Source organism: Acomys minous (assembly GCF_964271855.1).
Source record: "Acomys minous genome assembly, chromosome: 3".
In the NCBI taxonomy this organism is placed as follows: domain Eukaryota; kingdom Metazoa; phylum Chordata; class Mammalia; order Rodentia; family Muridae; genus Acomys; species Acomys minous.
The window spans coordinates 5,233,145-5,255,676 of NC_140485.1; the positions used below are offsets into that span (position 1 = coordinate 5,233,145).

At 46.3% G+C, this 22,532-nt stretch overlaps 3 protein-coding genes and 1 long non-coding RNA gene across 7 annotated transcripts in view; all 4 read right to left on the minus strand.

Annotated features, from left to right (window-relative positions):
- Window positions 1-5,143, minus strand: part of DTD1 (D-aminoacyl-tRNA deacylase 1) — a 169,339-nt gene extending 164,196 nt beyond the window's left edge. The window contains exons 1-2 of the mRNA XM_084775896.1: window positions 4,985-5,143; window positions 729-819 (exon numbers count right to left, since the gene is read on the minus strand). Coding sequence (XP_084632022.1) covers window positions 729-819; window positions 4,985-5,027 — 134 coding nt within the window. The 5' untranslated portion in view covers window positions 5,028-5,143. The remainder of the gene's footprint in view (window positions 1-728; window positions 820-4,984) is intronic.
- A 2,652-nt stretch (window positions 5,144-7,795) lies between these two features.
- The window catches only part of LOC311594336, an 89,431-nt gene continuing 74,694 nt past the window's right edge, over window positions 7,796-22,532 (minus strand). The window contains exons 2-3 of the long non-coding RNA XR_014778061.1: window positions 9,064-10,453; window positions 7,796-8,797 (exon numbers count right to left, since the gene is read on the minus strand). This is a non-coding gene — a long non-coding RNA (uncharacterized lncRNA). The remainder of the gene's footprint in view (window positions 8,798-9,063; window positions 10,454-22,532) is intronic.
- On the minus strand, window positions 10,618-11,940 carry SMIM26 (small integral membrane protein 26). Of its 2 annotated transcripts, none has more exons than XM_084775898.1 (2): window positions 11,729-11,940; window positions 10,618-10,903 (listed from the first exon to the last, which is right to left on the minus strand). In XM_084775898.1, exons 1-2 carry the CDS (start codon window positions 11,859-11,861, stop codon window positions 10,713-10,715), a joined length of 324 nt encoding a protein of 107 aa, XP_084632024.1. In that variant the 5' UTR covers window positions 11,862-11,940; the 3' UTR covers window positions 10,618-10,712. The 2 variants fall into 2 exon arrangements, with proteins under 2 accessions (XP_084632024.1, XP_084632025.1); XM_084775899.1 differs by having other exon boundaries at window positions 10,618-10,909; window positions 11,747-11,937.
- The window catches only part of SEC23B (SEC23 homolog B, COPII coat complex component), a 39,366-nt gene continuing 32,174 nt past the window's right edge, over window positions 15,341-22,532 (minus strand). For 2 of the 3 annotated variants that reach the window (XM_084775885.1, XM_084775886.1), the window contains exons 16-20: window positions 21,523-21,684; window positions 19,457-19,543; window positions 18,978-19,133; window positions 18,464-18,529; window positions 15,341-15,791 (exon numbers count right to left, since the gene is read on the minus strand). In XM_084775885.1, coding sequence (XP_084632011.1) covers window positions 15,702-15,791; window positions 18,464-18,529; window positions 18,978-19,133; window positions 19,457-19,543; window positions 21,523-21,684 — 561 coding nt within the window. In that variant the 3' untranslated portion in view covers window positions 15,341-15,701. The remainder of the gene's footprint in view (window positions 15,792-18,463; window positions 18,530-18,977; window positions 19,134-19,456; window positions 19,544-21,522; window positions 21,685-22,532) is intronic. The other variant, XM_084775887.1, reaches the window with a different exon arrangement.

A 22,532-nucleotide genomic window follows, 5' to 3' on the forward strand; every position in this document is an offset into this window, starting at 1 on the left:
ACTCCGTTTGAGCTCGTGAGGGACCCACTCCATCGACACCAACATCCCTCAAGTGCTGTTAAACTGCCCTTATTAGTCATCAACACCTTGGCAAGAAGTAGGCTGTGAGCCTGGCTTTCGACGTAGTAACAACGGCACACTAGGACAGAGCTATGGTGTGGCTCTGGGCATCAAGGGGCAGCATCTGACCTGAACCCAGCAAGTGGTGCCAGGGGGGAGGCAGGTACAGATAATGGCTGGCCCCATTGAGGCAGCCTGCACAGCAGCAGCAATGGCATACTCCCTCGCCTTAGTGAGGAGAGCAGCAGCCCAGGGTGCCAGCCCAGATCTAATTCAGGGTCCGGCTTTCATTGAGTGAGCACGTCCATGGCCTGGAGCAAGGACATGAGTCTCTGAGTTCCAGGTCCTTAGAGCAACAGTGAACAGCTGGGCATTTTGCTTCTCGCCCCTCTTTAAAGAGAAATGGGACAGAAGGTGGCCAGAGCTTATGAGAAAGCAGCATTGTCTGCAGTGGTGACAGCACATGGGGACGAGGTAAACAGGGTCCCACTCCACTGCTGACGGGGACCGAGGCTGGGCATGTGACTCTTCTTCTCTCTTTTATCTGCACGGAACAATGGTTGAAAGTGATGCGGGCTCAGTTTATAAGCACAAAATATTACAGAGGCTTCATGTGAAGCCAGCGCAAAGCCCATGACTTAGCAATGACTTAGAAATCCAAATCTTACATGTGTTCCAGTTCCTTCTGGGAATCTTCCACGGAGATGCCCAGCAGCACACAGATGCCCCGTCCAATGGCACTGATCTGCTCTCCTCCGACTACAAGGAAGCAAAAGGGAGGACAGATTTACATACAATCAGGCATCGGGAAGCGCCTCAGTCACCATTCTTAACACCTCACGTTCTTCCAACAACTACTTTGTCAAAGTCAGTGAGCATACGAGTCATTAACTCCCATCTACTCCGGCTTCTCCTCTGGAACAACTAGGAGCTGAGAGATGGATAATCCTTAAGCCTAGAACTTTCCACAGTCTGATACATGCATCTGAGAACAAGAACAGGGACTTCCTCCTCCGAGACTCCAGCTCAGTGAAATTAAGTCTCGGAAAGGAGATCCCTGCTCTTCCTGTAAACCAGCAAATCTAGCAACACAAAACACAGAGGGCAGGCCGGGCGTGGTGGCGCACGCCTTTAGTCCCACTCGGGAGGCAGAGGCAGGTGGATCGCTGTGAGTTCGAGGCTAGCCTGGTGGTCTACAAAGTGAGTCCAGGACAGCCAAGGCTACATAGAGAAACCCTGTCTGGAAAAAAAAAAAAAAAAAAAAAAACCACAGATGGCACAGAACGGAAAATGTTCATGGCATAAAAACAAATGTGTTTTCCTGCTTACTACAAAGGCAAATTCATTACCCATAAACACTATGACTTATGTGTTCAGCCTCACCTCAGAAACTGCTGTCACCTCCCAGTGTATTACCAAAGGGGCATTCTAAGCCAGTGACCTCTAAATCTTTTTGAATCATGAAAAAAAAAATCTCTGTGTATATATTTATAACCTAATGTTCTCTCCCTAGTACTTTTAGCCAGTGTCTCAAATGTTGGCACAGTATCACAAACTAACATTCATCACTATGATGGTGAAATTAAAGCCATATTTTAAGTGGCAACCTTGAAAATTTCATCCTTTTTGTCTGATCTCATTATATTATTGTTGTTGTCATTTTAATTTCATTTTGTACTGACCTAATGTTCCAGTCAGGAATAGAAGAATGAACTCTGCCATGTGTGTGTGTGTATGCGTGTGTGTGTCTGTGTGTGTGTGTGTGTGTCTGTGTGTATGTGTGTATGTTTGTGTGTTTGTGTGTGTTTTGCTTCTGCTGTGCAATAATATCTGTAAATATTCCCAACAAGGGAGCATACACTAAGCCCCAGCTTCCTCAGCTTTGGCTTATGATCACATATGGAATCACATAACCAAGGGCAAGGGTTGCAAAAGAAAATAAAAAACAAACAAACAAAAACCTGGCAACTATAAAAGGTGTCTGAATGTGCGAACACCAACACTTAATGCAAAAGCAAACACATAGCGTGTCCACGGTGCCTCCGGCAGCGTTCGTTCATGCTGCATCAAGCCACTTCACTGCAGCCTTGGTCCTGAACTCACAACATGTGCACGTGCCATGCAACACCAACAGACACCGCCCGAAACAACTGCACTCAGACTTGAGCCTGTCGCCTGCATCAACTATAATGACTTTATAGTGCACATTGAGTTTCATGCTCTTACAGAAACACCGTGGCTTAGAGAAAAGTGTGACTTTTAGTATTCCCTACTATTGCTCTTTAGCACATAAGTATCAAAGTAATGAGGCTGGCAAGCATAAGGAACAGCTTAGCAAACTGGGATTCCTCCTGGTTTGGGCTTTGCACATGCTCCCTCCTGAGCAATGCACCTAGCGACCTTTTAGTAGCCCAGGGCCCCAACTGCACACACTGCATGTACATCTACTTTAGTTTTAAATTGGAGTGACTTATTTACATTATTCGAGTTGACTGAATCTTTATATTGATTTATCTACATGGGTGACATGGATGTGTGCGTATATTTGTGCCACAGCATGCATGTGGAGAACAGAGGACAAGTTGTAGATGGGTCTCCCTTCAGGTCCTCAGACTCGACGTCAAATGCTTTCTGCTGGCTAAGCCACCACATACGCCCCGTGTAATTCCTTCCAACAACTTCCTGATAGCGCCCCATTCATAACTGCCCCCACACATCCTGGATCACATCTGGAAACTACTCCATCCTCTAGACACTTGACTGTTATTCAGGTCACTCGCCCACTCTTATCCTGAATTGTCTCATTAGCTTACGCTCGGGTGAGGTCAAAGGGCTCCCTGGGGCAACCCCAAGAGGATCAGGTACTTCACGCAAGTGCCAGAGCACTGCCTTGGACATGGGAGGCAGACGCACGCACGCCTTGGTTTGTAGGACAGGGCTTCACTGTGTAGCCCAGTCTGGCCTTCAGGTCACCAGATGGTCCGTGCACTCCCACCTCTGCCCCCAGAGTGCTGGGAGGACAGGAAGGGGCCACCACCCACAACCAAAGGTACATTCCCAAACTCCAGATCGGCAGGATGGAGGCCTTAAGGGACCAAAGCTCAAATTTTAAATGCTGGTGATGATCACGTCAAGTAGACAGACTCTCCCCCACAAAATCACTAAATTGCCCCAGTTTTCTTGTGCTGAAAAATACTTACTGAGATGTTATTAATGTCCTGTAAACTCTAGACCTATTGTACTCCTTAGTGACCCAGGATGACTTCTAAAACCAAAATTAGCACAACAGCTTGAAAGTCACTAAAACAGAACGGAAAGGTGGACTCCCAGGTCTAAATGTGTCGTTTGGGTGCTTGGTCTGGGAGGGGTCTTGGGTTTACATTTCTATGTTGTCAACTCAAAAGCACGTGTTTGGTATAAAACGGCTTGAAGAAAAAAGATAACTGTATGACTTGAGCTGAAACTTCTGCTGTCCAATGTGCTCTGAACTCCTGCCCCAGCCTCCAAAGCAGCTGTCCCTACATGTGCTTGCCATGGCATCTGGCCTAAAATTGTAGTTCCGTTATAATAAACTTAAAACACATCCAGGCATTGGTGGCGGACACCTTTAACCCCAGCATTTGGGAGGTAGAGGCAGGTGGATCTCTGAGTTCGGGACCAGCCTGGTTTAACAGTATGAGTTAAAAGCTGGCCAAGACTACACAGAAAAGCCCTGTTTGGGAAGGGGGTGGGGGTGGGGGGCAACACTGACCAGACCTGAAAGCACTGCGATGGCTCAGCAGGTAAAAAGCACTTGCAGCCAGGCCTGATACCCTCAGATGAACCCCAAGGACACACATGGTAGTGACATCTCTAAATTGTTCTCTGGCCTGGACACCAGTGTTACACACAAAAATAAATAAATAAATGTATTGTAGTTTTAATTTAGGACAAAGATGGGGATGGCGAGATGCCTCAGCAGTTGCGAGAGCACTGTGCTCTTCCAGAGATCCTGAGTTCAATTCCCAGCAACCACATGGTGGCTCACAACCACAGTACAGGGATCTGATGCCCTTTTCCGGCACATAGGCGTATATGCAGATAGAGCACTCATCTATACATAAATCTTTTTTTTTTTTTAAAGAAGACTAAGAGTATGGCACCTATCGTTTCTATTTTTTAATACTTTTCAAATAACTACAGTAGCAAAAGTAATCGCCTGGATCCTGGATGTTTCAATTAGACTACCACATTCAGCCAATAGCCAACAGCTGAACATCTTGGTTCACAGTAATTAGGGGGAAAGAAAAACAGGTCATCTTGAATTCTGTGGCTCTGTGGAACCGTTGCTGAAAGGTTCAGGGACTGACTTCCAGGCGCAAGGCACGCTCCGCCCCTAGTTAAGATGCCTGCACGCATTTGCACACAGCTGTCAAACAATTAGCAATCCCTTGTCTGTGCATTTTACCAACACCTGAGTTTCATTTAAAAAAAAGACAAGATATGAAAAGGGGGTGGGGGTTGTTAAAATGCAACCTTTCAGACAGGGCAGTCAGAAACCAGTGAGTCCGCTACGGAAATACTGCCAGTGTGTTGTTTGTGCAACAGTGCATCCAAGAACAGGCCCTAGGGATGCTCGCAGCTTCTGCCACCTTGTCTGTGGCACACACACACACACACACATATAGACAAAGATAATGGTGATGATTGTAATGATGATGACGACGACGACGACGATGAGAGTTTATGCTGCAACGAAAGCACGGAGGAGCCTGAGCCCGTGAGCGGCCGGGCACGTGCCGGGTCTTCCCGGCTCCGGCGCTGCCTAGGAGCTGCCCGGGAATTCGGGGCTGCAGGGAACCCTCGTGGACCGGGAACCCTTACACGGAACAGCGGGTCGCCGGGTCAGAGGCTGCTCCTCCCGGGCCCGGCCCGCCCGACTGACCTGTGACGCTAGCCCGGGTGACGCGCTGCACCACGGCCTTCATGGCGGCGGCTGTGGTGACTGGGACAAGCCGTGCAGTCAGACCGTGCGAGTCCGCCCGTGGCTCCTCCGCCGTCGCCCTCTGCCGGCAACACCCGGAAGAGCTCCGGGAGGACCCATTCCACCGAGCGGCGGCCCCGCCCACGTCGGCCACACCCACCCACCGATTGGTCCCGCCCACTCCAGTCACGCTCACCTGCCACCTATCCATAACCTCGCCCATGTGGCTGGCCCCGCCCTATCCGCCGCCGAGCTGGACCTTAAGGTCTAGCCGTTGTCCCAAACTGCCAGCCCAGACTCCACTATGCCCATTCACACTTTAACTTCTGCTCCAGGTTCTTTCTCTCTCAACTTTGCCCTGAGTCGTTTTCCTGCTTTTCTCTCTTTTCCAATCCTCTGATCACAGATTTCTCAAAACCTTCACTTGTTGTCCAGCCTCAGCCGCAAGCTGGTTGCTAAATACAAAAGGACCTGCTGCTAAAATGGCCATTTAACTATATAAGTGCCAATTTACCTTAGACACGTCTCGACAGTAAATAGGTATATGAGTTTAGAATTCTAACCCCTTCCTAATACAAATCTAAGGCTTAGTCCTGTCATGGGATGTTAGGAAATTTGGATGGGATAAGCTGTAAGGCTGCTTAGAAGGCTACCAAAAGCTCTATGGGCTATTACTCTAACAAGTTTTCATTACCAAAAAATATCGTGTTCGTAGCCCAGTGGTACAGGGTGTGTTTATAATGAAAACAACAAAGAGAAGAAAGGGAGGGAGGAAGGGAGAGAGGGAGGGAGGGAGGGAGGGAGAAAGGGAGATCATCCCAGCTACTCCGGATGAAGAAGGAAAGCGTTTAAAGTGCGGGAGTTCAAGGCCACCAATCTGGGCAATATGATGAGACTCTTCCTTTAAAAGGGGGGTAGGTATCAGAAAACAGTTCACCCATTTGAGAATGTCTTCTATTTAAAAGCCTTTTCCAGGATTGGCAGATTCAGAGAAACATGTGATAGAAAGCACGGGTTACGGAATGAGACACTGTCTCAAAAACAACGACTACACAGCCTACAAACTTGTATAACTATGGGGGTATGCACCAGGGAAGATTGCTCAGACAGGCGTTTAAGCCAATAGAAAGTCTTTATTAGCCAACTGGTGACTACACTGGGTGTTCAAGATCCCAGCATAGCCCAGACACAGGCGCGCGCGCGCACACACACATACACACACACACACACACACACACACCACATATCCAGGATTGACACACTTCAGTTAATAAGGATAGTTTGCCAAACACAGAACTACAGACACCAAAAAGCAAGGTTACTACATTTAGGAACTTACCCAGAACTGTGGAGTTTGATGAACTGGGTCTTTGTTTTAGCTTTGGCAGGTGGCGCTGTCTACACGCTGAGGTTTATGGCCTGAATGGTACTTCCACCGTGGAGTCAGTTGTGCTAAGGTCTGGGCGGCTGTTGCAGCATGCTTAAATATTAACTACCAAATTCAAAATTGCCTGTACTAAATTGTCAAAGGTACCAACAGCAGCAATGAGATAAGAGGGCTTCCTTTCCTTGCTTCCTGATACCATACTGAGGGGCACAATGGTAACCCAGCAACAACAAAACTTAACCTGGGGCTACAAACATGGCTCAGTTTACATCGTACTTGCCTGTTATGTATGAAGCCCTAGATTCAATCCTCAGCGCCACATGAACCAGGGATGGTGGCACCGACCTGGAATCCCACGCTCAAGAGGTAGAGGGGCAGGAGAAGCCCTTCAAGGCTGGACAAACCTTTTATTTATTTATTTTTTAAATTTAAATTAGGAACATTCTATCAAGTACTCAGTTTTTCTTTTTTTGGGGGGGGGTTGTTTTTTGTTTGGTTGGGGTTTTTCTGTTGTTGTTGTTGTTGTTTTGGTTTGGTTTGGTTTTTCGAGACAGGGTTTCTCTGCATAGCCTTGGCTGTCTTGGACTACCTACGTAGACCAGGCTGTTCTTGAACTCACAGCGATCCGCCTGCCTCTGCCTACCGAGTACTGGGATTAGAGGCGTGCGCCACCGCCGCCGCCGCCACCGCCACCACCACCACCACCACCACCGCCCTGCTCAGTTTTTCACATCAAAGGGAAACAGTCTGGTTCAGAGGGTAAAGTGCTGCCCAGCCTCCTGACCTGAGTTTGAGCCCCAGGCCTCGGTAGAAGAGAACAACTCTCACTGGACATCCTCTGGGCTTCACGTGCCCCCTGCGTCACATGCAAATGCACGTCCACACACAGGTGCACAGAATTTTTTTTTTTTTTGAGAGGAGAGTATTACGCATAAACTGGGGCACATCCAGGGAAAAGAAAAGAGAAAAAATTATTAGGATAACAATAACTCCCTCTGAGTTGATATGAACCATTGAATTCAGGAAAGCGCTGGGTTTTCTGGTTGGTGGGTGGTTGGTTTAGTTTTTTGTTTTTTGTGTGTTTGGTTATTGGTTGGTTTGGTTTGGTTTGGTTGGTTTAGTTCAGTTTGGTTTTCTGAGACAGGGTTTCTCTATGTAACAGAGTTCCGACAGTCCTAGACTTGCTCTGTAGACCAGGCTGGCCTGAACTCACAGAGATCTTCCTGTCTCTGCCTCTAGATTAAAGCCACGCACCACCACACCTGCTAAGAAAACACTCTTTATAATTGTGCTTTCATTGCAAATGACTCATATCTGACTAGAAAGACCACCTTTCTCTGAATAACTGGCCTACAAATACCATCAGTGTGGTTCTTCCCAATTTAGAGTCTACAAGAAAAGGGCATCAGCTCCCCTGGGACTGGAGTCACAGAGGGTTGTGAGCCCGTGGGTGCTGGGAATTTAACCCAGGTCATCTAGAAGAGCAGCCAGTGTGCTTAACCACTGAGCCATCTTGCCAGCCCCTTATGTTCTACTCTTACACTCTTCTCCTGGCCCCTGAGAAGGGAAGTCTAGCACTTTATCCTTCGTGTGATGTTTCCACAGCTCTATCCTGACAGATGCCACAGTCCCTCAGCGCTTATTTTTCTGGAACTTCCTAAAGATGATGTTTGGGTAAGGTGCCTGCTGCTGTCCCCATCCACTTTCTGTCTGTCTGTCTGTCTCCCAGGTGCTTTGTCTACACTAGGAAAGCCCTCTACCGGGCACACACACAGCTCACCCACTCATCTCATGCTACACTTCCTGTTTTAGGTTGCTTTGTGCCGATTCGGTTTGATACCCACCAAACCCTTCTAATACACTCAAATTAGTACCAGCTGGCTCTTGGCCTGGGAAGGAGACACCTCAATAGTTGAGATTCTTTTTCTACCATCCATCCCTATGCCTTTCAGAGTCTCAAATAGCTAGGAGTAAAAAACTACTACCCAGGAGCCAAGTGTGGTGGCACATGCCTTTAACTCCAGCCCTTGGAAGGCAGAGACAGGCAGAGCTGATGGAAGCCAGCCTGCTCTACGTATCAAGTTCCAGAATAGCAAGGGCTACATAGAGAAGACTCTATCTCAAAAAACACCAAAAACAAACAAACAAAACACTACAAAAGGATAGCGATACCTCAGTAGGGATGAGCTTTGATTCGCAGCACCCACATGGCAGCTTGTAGCTGTCTGCGACTCCAGTTCCAGAAGACTTGGCATCCTCTTCTGACCTCCTTGGACATCAGTCAAGCATGGGGTACCCATTACAGTTGCTCAGGTGAAAGTTCCAAAGAACAGGGCAAAGTCTATCTAACTTAGATGTTATATCCTCATTCCTAAGGTATCCAGTACCTATACCAATGATGACGAGATGTAATTCGTGAAGGAACCTTTCAAGGCCATCACACCCCCATCGTACAAAAAGGCTTACGCTACGGGATAATCTTATTCATCGTATCAGAAATCTTCTTCGCCGGATTCTTCTGAGCCTTCTACCACTCAAGTCTAGTCCCAACGCATGACTTAGGGGGATTCTGACCACCTGCAGGAATTTCACCCCTAAACCCCTTAGAAGTCCCACTCCTAAACACATCCGTCCTATTGGCTTCAGGTGTGACCCACTGGTACCTGGTAGAGGGCTACATTCAAAATGCCCCAACTGAACGTGGAAATTGTACTCAATCTCACCTTAGTGGGACGACTAAAATATTGTCGAATAGTAGCATGAAAAAATGTTACATAAACTATTTGCAGAAAATATAGCTTATAGAAGCTGACTGTAATCCTATTATCAGGGCCAGAGGGACTACTCAACAGCAGTGTGAATGTAATTGGCCCCAACAGGCCCATAGGGAGCGACACTATTCCCAAGTGTGTCACTGTGGAGGTGGAGTTTGGAAGCCTCTTATATGCACAAGCTGTACCTAGTGTGTCACAATCTCTCCTTGCTGCCTGCGGATCAACACTTAAGAGGTCTCAGCTTCTCCTCCAGCACCGTGTCTCCCTGCATGCTGCCATCTACCCACCATGACAGTAATGGACTAAACCTCTGAAACCAACTGAGTGGTTTCCTTTATTAGAGTTGGCACAGTCACGGTGTCTCTTCGAAGCAACAGAAACCCTAGGACATTCAGTCACCATGTTTGAAGCTTGCCCACGTGAGTGTTCACGTGTCTAATCCCAGCACTCCCACAGCGGAGACAAGACAATCTCCTGAAAGCTTGCAGCACAGCAGAAAAGAGATGGTCTTCCAAACAAGGTGGAAGGTTAGGACCAGAACCAGCTTTTAAAGTTGCCCTCTGACCTCCACAGCCATGCCATGGCACGTGCTTGTCCTCAGGTACAAGCATGTGCGCTCGCACAAACTTTTTAAGTTTTTATTGCTTTTAATTACGCCTGGGTGCATACACCTGTGAGCGGGAACACGCACTTGGGTGCAGGTGCTGGCTAAGGCTAAAGGCATCAGATCCTATACAGCTAGAGTTACAGATGACTGAGGTGCCTGATGTGGGTGCTGGGAACTGAACTCTGGTCCCTGCAAGAGCAGCAAGTACTCTTAACTGCTGAGGCAGCTCTCCAGGCCCATAAATCAATTTTTCCCCCCAAACAGGGTTTCTCTTTGTAACCTTGGCTGTCCTGGACTTGCTCTGTAGACCAGGCTGGCCTCGAACTCACAGCGATCCCCCTGCCTCTACCTCCTGAGTGCTGGGATTAAAGGCATGCGCCGCCACCACCCAGCTCATAAGTAGCTTTTTAAAACTGAAAATACAGGGCCAGTAAGATGGTTCAGCAGGTGCCTGATGATCTGAGTTTGATCCCTGGGGATCACACAGTTGAAGGAGACAACCAACTCCTGCAAACTGTCCCGTGTCCTCCATGTTCATATACAGCACGCATACTGCACAATTTTAAAAAGTAATGGTTTCACATCAACCTTTTAGCCACGTAAACATACAAGACCAGCTCTTGGATTATGTGTTCAGTTCCTGCAAGAAAACATTTGTTGTCCTTTTTTTTTTTTCCCTTGGCTGTCCTGGACTCACTTTGTAGACCAGGCTGGCCTCGAATTCACAGCGATCCACCTGCCTCTGCCTCCCAAGTGCTGGGACTAAAGGCGTGAGCCACCACCGCCCGGCTTTGTTGCCCATTATTAATAACCATGTTTTACAAAGTTAGATTAAATACATTCTTTCTACAACATGAAATGGAAATCAAGGCATCTTTTAAGTACGGGGCTAAGTCCTTATCTTCAGAACTCAGCCGCTGATCATGACTCCGGGCCAGGCCCACCAGTCCACGACTTCAGATAGTCCAGGATCCTTTGAGTAACTGGAACAGAGTTTCCTGAGTACTTTACAACTGTTTTCACATAAAGCCCTTTAATAGGCTCAGAGATTTCCGTTGTTAAATCAGAGTCTTCACTTGTAGAAACAGGTGTTTCATCGCTTGAGCCATCCTCTTGGCCTTAAAGAACAGGAAAGAAAACCTAAATTATTAATTCAGACATGAGTCACTAAAGTCTTGAACATAAACTAAGGTATGCTTATACTATGGGATGTCTATTATCATTATCTTTCGTTTAAAAAGAAAAAGCAGAGACAAACACGGCAAACTTGATGACCGTGGGAACCTGGAAACCACACACAACCTTCATGACCACGAACTGCCAGCAGATTTAACACAATGACTTTACTGAGCTAGACCTAACACACCACACAAACTCCTTTCACAAGGCACACACACTTCAGTCAGTGGCTTTTAGTCGGTTCGGCTTGGACAACCAACACCATAATTGAGTTTGGAGTCTTTTCAGACACTGAAAGGCACCTTCCATCTCTCTTTCATTCCAGTTCCGGGCGGTTACACCAGGTGACTTTCCGGTTCCTTCGATTTCCGGCGTGTATTAGAAGGTTTGGGGAGTTTCACCCAACAGCTGGGATAGTTTTAATACTCCTTGGTTGCTGTTAAGGCCTGATAGTGCTTCCCCCCTCGCCGTATGCTACACGGTCTCAAGGAAATGAGACGCACCTGGGCCACTGTCAGAGCTTCTGGAATCTACCTGGCACGACACAGGTGAATTCGCATGTTCCAGCTGAACACAATGAGTCTTAGTCAATCAATAAATAATGTCCAGGTGACAATACTTAATAGTTCCTGGAGTATTTGCAGATTCCATCACCGCGCTTGCAGCAGGTTTGCATAACACCCACCCGGGAATTCAAGCACGCAAGGTCGCCTCCGTAACCAGGGGGATGGGCGGGAAGTGGCGGCTGCGAGGCCGACCTTGCCGGAGAGCCCTACCTGGTACGTTCTGTTTCCGTGTATAGAAGAACGCAGAGCCCAGCACCGACCAGGCGCCGAGTGCATAAACAACCGACATCCGCCGGTACCAGGACGAGGCCTGGTCAGGACGCATGGCTCTAGAGAGCCACTGTGCTCACAGCGACCACCAATGGATAACCAGCCGTAGGCCACTTCCTGCTCCGGCCGCGATGCATTTTGGGACTCGTAGTTCATAATTAATCCTATTTTAATTCGGGAGACCATAGTTTAGGCTCTCAGCTACCAGCTGTCAAGTACACTGTATACTATGTGATGGGGAGCAGATGGCAACTTGAAATTTCCTCATTTGCAAAGTCGTAATGCCTGCCCTCACATGTCAGGCAGCATTTGAAATGGCTTTACTCCATTCACTTTAACAGCTGTCACATTTTGGAAGACACTGTTTGCAACTCACTTCTTTCCTATGTACTTATCTGAAATTCTAAGTCCAATTCTTTGCAGCTCCTTGATCCTTTCCCAATTACAACCTATCACCCACCACTCCGATTAATCACCCTACTGGTTTTTATCTTCCCTCACACAAAGGTGCACACATCTTTAAAAATAAAAGCCTTTGATTCCGTCAACTGCTTTCCTTATTCAGACACTTCTTCCAGGAATAACCTGTCTGCATGCCAGTGGACTGAACAATGTGAGAGTTAGCCTGAGGTGTTCACCAGGAGTGGGCTCGGTAACCTGCTTAGACTACTTCAGCCTTTCCCAAACTTGACTTCTAAAGTGACTGACACCATTGATGCTGCGTGCTTCTTTGGTGGCTTCAAAATAACTTTCCCTGTTATCTTTCTGGGTTCCTTTTACATTTGTGTTTACCTATAGACATATACACCTATAACATTTAACTCAAAAGGAACTGTGTTTAATGCAAAAGCTAAAATTATAAACCTAGAACCAAGCTCTCTCTTGCTCTCTCCCTCCCCACCTCTCCCCTCTCTCAACCTCCCTCTCTCTCCCTCCCTCTATCTATCTATCATCTATCTATCTATCTATCTATCTATCTATCTATCTATCTATCTATCTATCTCTGCCATCCTGGAATGGGTAAGGATTTCTAAGGATACAAGAAGCATGAGTCACAAAATGAAGGTGGATTAATTGGACCTAAGAGTGGAGAAAAATTAAAGCAAGACACTGGATGAAAATTTCTAAGGTCAGATTGACATCCAGTGTCTTCTTTAGTCACACTTGACCTAACTGTGTGACAGGGTCACTGACTTCAGCAAGACTGGCTGAGCAGCAAGCTCCAGGGATCCTCTTGTCTCTCCTCCCCAGCCCTGGGCTTACAGGCGCTCACCTCCCCAGCCCTGGGCTAACAGGCGCTCACCTCCCCAGCCCTGGGCTAACAGGCGCTCCCCTCTGTGTCTGGCTTTCCGTGCAGGTGCTGGGGACCAAGCTCAGGTCTTCCTGTTTGTGCTGTGAGCACTTTTATCTACTGAGCCATCTCTCCAGCCTAGCTGAGCAGTTGAAATTCTTACTGATGAGAACAGAAAATATTATATCCTCTTTACAAAGCTGGCAAGTTTTCTTTTGCAAGATTTTTCTTTTTACGAGTGTGAGAGTGTATGCCACATATGTATGGGTGCATGTAGAGGCCAAAAAGGGGGCATCAGATCCCCTGGAGTTGGTCTTAAGGTGGGCACGGGTCATCTGACACGGGTACTAGGATCTCAACTCGGGAAGAACTACTGAGCCATCTCCCCAGCCCGGCGGCTGGATACATAGCAACCTCACGGTCTATTTCACTCTTCTCCATTCCTAGTTACTCCCTCCAGAAATGAAACACCACGGCCACAAGACCTGCGCACAGTGTTCATATACATTTTATTCACAGTAACAAAAGTAGAAACCACTCAAATATCTGAGTAAAAAATAGATTAAAAGGTGATGTACCACTTGGTAACACATACGAATTTTGGGTAGATTAGGTTAAATGAAAAGCAAACAGACATCAAACCTAGAAGCAAACTGATATACGGGGGGAGGGGGGGTGAATGGGGGGGGAAAGCAGGTCAGTAGTCTGGCCAGGACATAGGTCTCATCTAGCAAAACTGATTGAATTGGACACCTACCTAGATGAAGTTATTGTATGTAAAATGTCTCAATAAAGTTGTAAAAATCAAAATAATGGTATTATTTCACACCTGCCTCTCATCCTGGTTTCATCAACTGTGTTCATGTTACCTATAACAGCCTTTCTGTTTCTCTAGAGTCTCTGCTGTGTGCAAGTCCAGAGTGTTAGCCTGCTGAGCACTTCCAGTGTGTGTATCCCACAAGCTCCTTAGGATGTACAGAACTGAACTACACACAAGAAACAAACTTTCTCTTTCTGTTCCCTAGTTAAGGCAATGATTGCAAAGCCACGCCCCACTAGAACTACGGACCAATCCTCATCTGCTATCTCAGTTTCCACCTCTGAACCCCATGCTGAGGTTTAAGACTCACTTTTCTCTCCCACCCTTCTTGCCATTCAAGTTCTGACTCTTCACACAACTGACCAACTTCAGCTCCCGCCTGAGGTGAGCCAGAGGCGTCCTGTCTTGATCTCAAATAGAGCTCAGAGTAGTCATGAGGTGCACTGAGGTACTCAGTGTACCCACTCAGGGAGCATTCTAGTCCTCGCCCCGACTGGAACCCAGGCGTGGGGCTGTACGGCCACGTCTTCCGCATCAGTCACTCGGAGGTGCTGTCATCTCACTTTAATGGAGCAAAGACCTCGCCAAGATGGAATTACCATAAGCTTTCTTCTGCTAATTTGTAACACACAGGCCCAATGAGGAAATTTAAGTTGCAATCTACTTACAGTTTTATGTAGTTTTCTACCAGATATGACTCAACTAAAATTACGTAAAAATCTCTCTGGAAAAGGAAATGCTACATAAGCTCTTGACATCTAAATTGTGCCTGCTTGCATAGTAAATGCTTCTAAAGCGTGGGGCAGAGACAGAGGAGGTCAAACAGGAGCGCACAAGGAGGACACCTATCATCGGGCCAGGTGCCTGGCATCCGATTCCAGCTCTTTCAGTTTCTACTTAGAACTCATTTACTTTCTTTTCTAAACAATTTATTTTCATCTTGTGTACACTGGTGTTTTGCCTTGTGTATGTCTGTGTGAGGGTGTCAGATCTTGGAGTTACAGAAGTTGTAAGCGGCCTGAGTCTTCCAGAAGAGTAATCAATGCTCTTAACTGCTGAGCCGTCTCCCCAGCTGCAGCTTCCCTTTGGGGCTGGCGAGGTGGCTCAGAAGGTTAAGGCATGTGCTGCCAAGTCTGATGGCCTGAGTTTTATTCCTGGGACCCACAGCCCACAAGGTGGGGGGAGAGAGCCACATCCAGGGTGTTGTCTCCTGACCTCCATGGCGTGCACGCACTCTCCGTCTCTCTCTCTCTCACAGACACACACACAAATACAGAGAGATAAAATCTGTATTAGTGAATTTGAAGCCAGCCTAGTCTACAAAGCAAGTCCAGGACAGCCAAGGCTAGACATTTAAACTCTGCCTCAAAAACAAGCAAGCAAGCAAGGAAACAAAGAAAGAAATAAAAAGTCTGCAATAGTCTTATTTTAGCCAATGCTGTCCTCATCCAGATTTATTTCCTTTATGATCATTAAGATTTTCACTTAAACAAGCAGCCAAAAATACATAAACTCTGATTTTATAAAGACTCTAAAACATTAAGGTACAAAAAGTAAGTAAACATCTACAATTAGCAGAACATTCATGACATATCATTCCATGTAGGAAAACAGGCAGAGAAAGAATACAAATAAATTATACCTGAAGACATACATATAAAAAAATTCCTTGGGTTATTTATTAGAATCTCCCAGAAAGGTGAAAGGAATGTTGCCAGGGCAATAACAAGAATGTGAGCACAATTCAACAGCACTGTCTTCCTCTTCCAGGCTGTGCTGTCAGCTTACGAGGCACTGGACACGGCCAGCTTCTTCAGGTGATCCATGAACACCTGCAGGCTGACATCGTCCGTCAGGATGGGCGCTCCAGTTTCCTGAAATGCAACCAGAAAGGCTTACTAACAAAGACCTCAATAGCCACTTAGGATTCCCAAGTTGCTCGGCCCCTTCTGCCTGGGAGCATTCACAGTCACCACCTTTGCTCCTCACAGCCCTGTCCTCTGCCTAGCTGATGCCATTCATCAGAACCAGCTTTTCTCTGAAGCCTTTCCTGAGATCTGGTATTCCTGCCGAGAGGCCTGAGTATATGGCCCTCTGTTTCACCCCTTCTCAGAGTCCTACAGGGCCATGAGAAGCCATCCAGAACTCCTCTCCTGTTCTCCATCCCCTCATGGGCACACCACTGCCAGCACCACAGCACACCAATCTCTGAACTGCTCTGCTCTAACAGAAAGGTGTCACAGGCAAGTGGATGAATGATATCACCTGCACATATTATTTGTAATAGCAGAATGCCTTATGATTTAATTAATGCTCTGAGAAAAAGGACTGGATAGAAATGGGAGTTTATAGCAAGATGCCAAATTTTTAAAGAAATAACATTTCTACATACCTAAAACATTTAGTCTGTGTTACTTAGAAAGTAACTAGAAATAGTGATATGGATAATTTATTTTTCTTTACTAAAATTCAGTAATCCTGAGAAAAAAAGTATGATGACAGAGGTAGGATAATACTAAATGTCCAAATAAATTATAGAGCACAATCACAGAAACAGAAAAGCCACAGAACATGTATCTAAAAAGCAACAGCTTTATTAATGTCAGATAAGGTAGATATCACTGCAGAGAAAATTATCAGAAACACAAAAGGACATAACTTACGATAAAAGGATCAACCCACTAAGAAAACATAATAATTCTAAATATGTACACACCAAACAGAGACTAGAGGCACACAAGGAAGCAACTAATGGAAGGGAAAAGGGTACTATATAAACCAAGAGCTAGGGCTGGAAAACCCACTCACAGCCTGGGAGAAGAGCACAGATGACGGTAAGGGTACATAAGAACTCAGTGATGCCACCAACTGTGTGGCAAGACTGAGTGAGCACCAACAGAACATTCCACAAACGGCTGCACAATACACATTCTTTTCAAGTGACCATGGAACGTAAACCAAGAAGCTCATGTCCTCGGATCATAAAACAAACTTCAACAAATGTAAAAGAACTGAAGTCACATAAAGTATGTTTCCAACCAAAATGGAATCTACAGAGAAATCAGGAACAAGCAACCAGGGAAAGTGCATAGTGGGAAGTGAGCGCCACACAGCAAGACATGGAGACACAGCCCCAGCAATGCTGACAGGGAACAGCAGTAACTTACTTATTTTACATACAGGCGTTTTACCTGCATGCATGTCTGTGTGCTATGCGCATGCAGGGCCTTTGGAGGCCAGAAGAGGCCACTGGATTCCACGGAAGTTAAGGACGGTTGTGACCCACCACCTGGGTGCTGGGAATCAAACTGGGATTCTCCTCAAGAGCAGTCAGTGCTCCTCACCACTGAGCCATCTGTGCAGGCCCAAACACCAACCATTTAAGCTCTATCACCAGAGTAATAGAAATCTAAAGCAAACGGGAGGTCAGAGCAGAACAGAGGTCAGTCAGGTGGGAAATAAAGCAAGGACGGAGAGAAGTCAGTGAGTGAAACACTGGTACTGCTGAAGAAAGTGACCAGACCTCTAGCAGGACAGGGGAAGAAGATGAAATTTACTAATATAAGGAATGAAGCTGGAATGTCACCACAGATTCTATAGACATCTAAAAAAAGATGTGTGTGTGCGCGCCTGTGTGTATGTGTGTGCGTGTGTGTGTGTGTGTGTGTGTGTGTGTGCGCGCGCACACACACACACAGACACTTGATAGCTTAACAAAAATAATTCCTTAAAACATACAACTGCCAAAGTACTCAATGTGGAAAAGATCATTTGAATGCCCCTGTAAATATTACAGGAAGTGAATTATGAATATAAAAGCTATCTCTATGCTCTGATGGTTCTACTGGAAAATTCTGGCAAATTTCTCAGGAGTTAAGCCCAAGCCAGGCATGTTAGCACATGGCTTTAATCACAGAATACGCAGCAGACTTGTAAGTGGCTGATGTTAAGGATGGGGTGGGTGGTTATGAGAGGTCACCGTGGTGATGAAAATGCATCATCCACAATATCCTGGCTATGACATTCAATTATTTTTTTCATAATATAAGCATTAGTCCAAAAATTAGCTTCAGGGGATCCCTGTATTATGCCCAGCTTTTGTTATTATTTCTTATAACTGCAGATAAACTTACAGTTATCTCAAAAAGCAAGTTTAATTTTAAAAACATTTTAAGGATCAATGAAAGAGGAAGAAATGTTGAGAATAATTAAGCAAAGGAGTCAGGCTGAAAGTGAAGAGGAGATAGATTAACAGGAGGCAGGAGACGCTCTGTAGGCCAGAGAGACTTGAGGCCGTGTTCCAGGTGTGTGAGGGAAGCTGCACAGAGGCCCGGTGGTGCATCCTGCCCCCGGCATAGCAGCTGTGTGTAGGAGACCCACACACGTAGGACCCCACTCCCAACAGAAATATGTTACTTGCAGCCCACACCCCCAACAAAACCCAAAGTCATTCTGTCCCTAAAGCAAAACAGGCCCAATTCATAGGTTCAAACAAGCTTTAAATAAAAATAGCTTGGCCTTCTCCCCAATACCTGGCAATTCTTACCTGTCCCCAAGCATAGAGGTTATTGTGTGTCTGAGACGGGTTAACTTTAGACAACAGGAACCGAGCCTTTAAAAAAACATTTTAAAGATTAAAAATGGTGTTAGTGTACAAAAAGGTAAAGGTTTTACAACATATCTTTGTTTAGTTTTTTTTTTCTTTTTAGAAATCTGTTGTTTTTATCTTGTAGACTTCCCATCTACAAGTGATCCAGACATACTGATAATCTTATACTTTTATATCAGTATATTCATTTAACAAGAAGTCACCACGACGCAGGGCAAGGCGCATGCAAGAAGCAGAGGTAGGAGGGTCCTGGGTTTGAGACCAACCTGCACTACTACATAGTGAGCCTCAGGACAGCGTGGAAGTCAAATAGCGAAACAAAATCATAGCAAGAAGACCACCTGAATGGAAAATTATGCCACCACACAAAACCGTAATCACCTACGTACTACTAGGCATGAAACAGATCATCAACAACAACAATCCACTGAGGTCGGATGGGCTCACCCACCTGACTGCCGCCATGCTCTGTGTTGATGTAACGCGGCATTGGGAAGCGGGCTTGCAGAATCTCCTGGGCGTCGTCCAGCGGTGCCTGCAGAAGGTGCTTGAAGTTCTCATACTCAGGCATGTCCTGGTACCCAGCTTTCCGCCACTGGGCTATGGTCTGCACCAAAAACAAAAAACACAACCAAAACTGCTGTTGAAGGCTTCATCAACACTTGTGACATTCTTCCGCTAGCACCATCCAAAACAGGTGACGAAGTCCTAACTGTCAGCCTGACAAATTCTAGAACCACCTGAAGACAGGCCTCCAAGCACTGAGCCTTATGCTGTAAGTTTGATCCCAGGACCCAGGGGTGGAGGGCGAAAGCAGACTGCTCCAAGGTGTCCTCTGACCATAGCTTCACACACACAGACCACAATAAACTGAAGTAAATAACAGGGAAAAAGCAGGAGTCAAGAAAGAAACTGATAACATCATCTTACCTCCCCAAGATAAATGACGATTTGGAAGAAAGTATCCATCAGCAGAATCCTGTCAGCTAGGATGCTACTGCTGTCCAGGAGCACAGGCTACGGAAAAGGACAGATGGCATTGGTCTTCCCACTGGCCACAGCCGGCACTCCAACCCCACAAACAGCCAGGGAGCTATTTACAGATGGCTCCAGCACGGGGCTCCCCTCTTCACACACTGCTACCTGGTGGGTCTAAACCTCAGCTTTGCAGAAGTAGCAGGCCATGGACACTCCTTCACTATGCCCAGCTGATGGCGATAGTGACCGACCGTAACTCTGAGCTTTTTCTGTTTGGGCTAGAACTACTCTTCACCCGCTGCCCTTCTACCACGTCTCATGCAGCTACAGCTAGAATGAACAGGGATACCCGTTGGAAAGACAGAACTTAATGCAAATGCTTAAAGCTTACCACTATATATATTTTAAAACTCATTTTATATATAAGTGTTCTATCTGCATGTACACCTGCAGGCCAGAAGGGGACACTGGGTCACATTACAGATGGTCGTGAGCCACCATGTGGTTGCTGGGAACTGAACTCAGGACCTCTGGAAGAGCAGACAGTGCTCTTAACCACTGAGCCATCTCTCCAGGCCCTATGATTTTTATTTCAATAAAAAAGGTAACTTTTACTCATTTCAGAAAATCTTGTAGCTGAATATAAGAAATACTGATATTCTGGGTTACTTCCTTATTGTTCTTTATTTTTATAGGCTTCTAGTGTACTTAACTTAGAATTTATTTTGTTATTATCTTTTTAAAAACTCTTTTTGGGTTTTGGGGACAGGGTTTTTCTGTGTAACCCTAGCTGTCCTGGACTCATTTTGTAGACCTGGCTGGCCTCGAACTCACAGAGATGCAACTGCCTCTGCCTCTTAAGTGCTGGGATTAAAGGCGTGCGCCACCACGCTTTATTCCTTAAGTTTTTAAGGTGTTTCTGCTTGGGTCCGCTCACCTCGCCCACAGTGCCGGCTGGAGCCTGCTAAGCTGTGTGCCAGCCACTCCCGCCACAGCATCTTCTCGAGTCTTCCTGTCTGTCCCGCTCTCCATTCTTGCCTGTGTCTTGGATGGTTCCCTTTTGCTCACACCCTGCTCAGTTGGGTTTTAAGGCTGCTGTCTTTCTCCAGACTGCGCGTCATGGGCATTCTTTACTATACTAGAAAGTTTCTATTTTATTCTATCTTCTTACCATGTAACATTTTTATAGCTCACTGTTTTGTATAAGTTATATGACTAATCCTTAGAATACTTACCTGTTTTCCTTCTACTGCGTACTTGGGCTGCCATATGATTATTTTTTTTTCCCCAGTGCCAGAACCAGGGTCCGATGCATTCAAAGCAAACTTCTCTACCAGCCCTGAATTCTCATACAGTAGTTTACTTTGTTTTTTGCATAAATTTTTTTATTCATAGTCCTATTTCTCTCAGTTACTTGACAAGGGTTGGAATTAGTGGGAAAAGTATGTAAACTCATAACATTGTAGTTTTTAAGTTGTTTTGCCCCCCCCCCCCATTTATTCCTGCTTTAAGCACACCCACACAAATAGCTTTTGTATATCTTTGGGGGGGGGGTGTTGGTTTTGTTTTGTTGAGACACGATTTCTCTGTGTAGCCCTGGCTGTCATGGACTCACTTTGTAGACCAGGCTGGCCTTGAACTCACAGAGATCCACTTGCCTCTGCCTCCCAAGTGCTGGGAATACAGGCATGCACCACTTTACCCAGTTGACTTTTCCTTTTTTTTTTTAATACTCAGAAACAATATAAAGTTACTATAAACTCAAAGTTATTTTTTTTCCACAGTTCTATTCTAAGGCTATATTTGATAAAGGAAAAAATAAAAAACAAAAAAACCAACTCCTCGGCTGGGCATGCCTTTAATCCCAGCACTCGGGAGGCAGAGGATGGTGGATCACTGTGAGTTCGAGGCCAGCCTGGTCTACAAAGTGACTTCAGGACAGCAAAGGCCACACAGAGAAACCCTGGCTCGAAAACCCAACCCCTCGCGCCGTTTCAGAAAAGGCCACTCCGCCTCACCTCTGGTGGCCCATGGAAGGAGTAAGAGTAGAGGATGGGCTGGATCATGATGAGAGACTGGGTCAGGTCCTGCCGCGCAAAATGGTGTCTGTAATAGGACGACTCGTCAGGACTGTTGTTGAAAACTTGAAGAAACGGAGATCTTCTCAGATGGAACATGAACTGTGTTCAAAAGACAAACAGAACCATCTGTGATGCTGGACTCTCGGAGCCTGTCCACTCTGGAGCGCTCAAACACGAGCCTGGGCTCTGAGGAAGAAGTCTGTGGGTTCACAGACACAGAGAAGCCACAGCGGAGCTGGAGAGGAGGGGAACAGGGGTGTCTCCTACTGGGTACACAGTTCAAGGTGGGTGTGGCTTGTTTTGTGACATAATGGTCTTGTGTGTCTGGCCTCAAACCTGAGGTCCTCCTGCCTCAGCCCCAAGTGCTGGAATTACAAGTATGTGTCACCACATTTGGCTCAGAGGCGCACAGAACGCGACTGTACTGAACCCCTCACAGCTACACATCTCAAGGGGTTAAGATGATCCCCTGGAGGCTGGAGAGATGCTGCTCCTGCACAAGATCTGAATTCAGCTCCCAGCACCCCAGCCAGGCGGCTCACAACTACCCATAATTCAGCTCCAGCGCATCCACCCACTGCCCTCCCTGAAGGCACCGCACTCTTGTGCACATAGCCACATCCACCTCCACACACAAACTACATCTTTTTTAGAAATAAGTTTTTGCCAGTATTTGGTACACATGGCCAAACAAGTGTGTATGTGCACCTGTATGTGCCTAGATGTGGAGAGCCCAAGTTGATGTCTTCCTCTTATCACTCTCCTCTTTACTTATTGAGGCAGATTCTCTCATTTGAAACACTATCTTGCCTGGTTAGCCAGCTTGCCCTGGAGACCTATCTCTGACTCCCAAGCACTGAGATTATAAACAGCTACCACACCTACCCGGCTTTTCCCTAGGTACTGGGGATCTCTTTGGGTCAAGATGATAAACTTTGTCTTTCTTT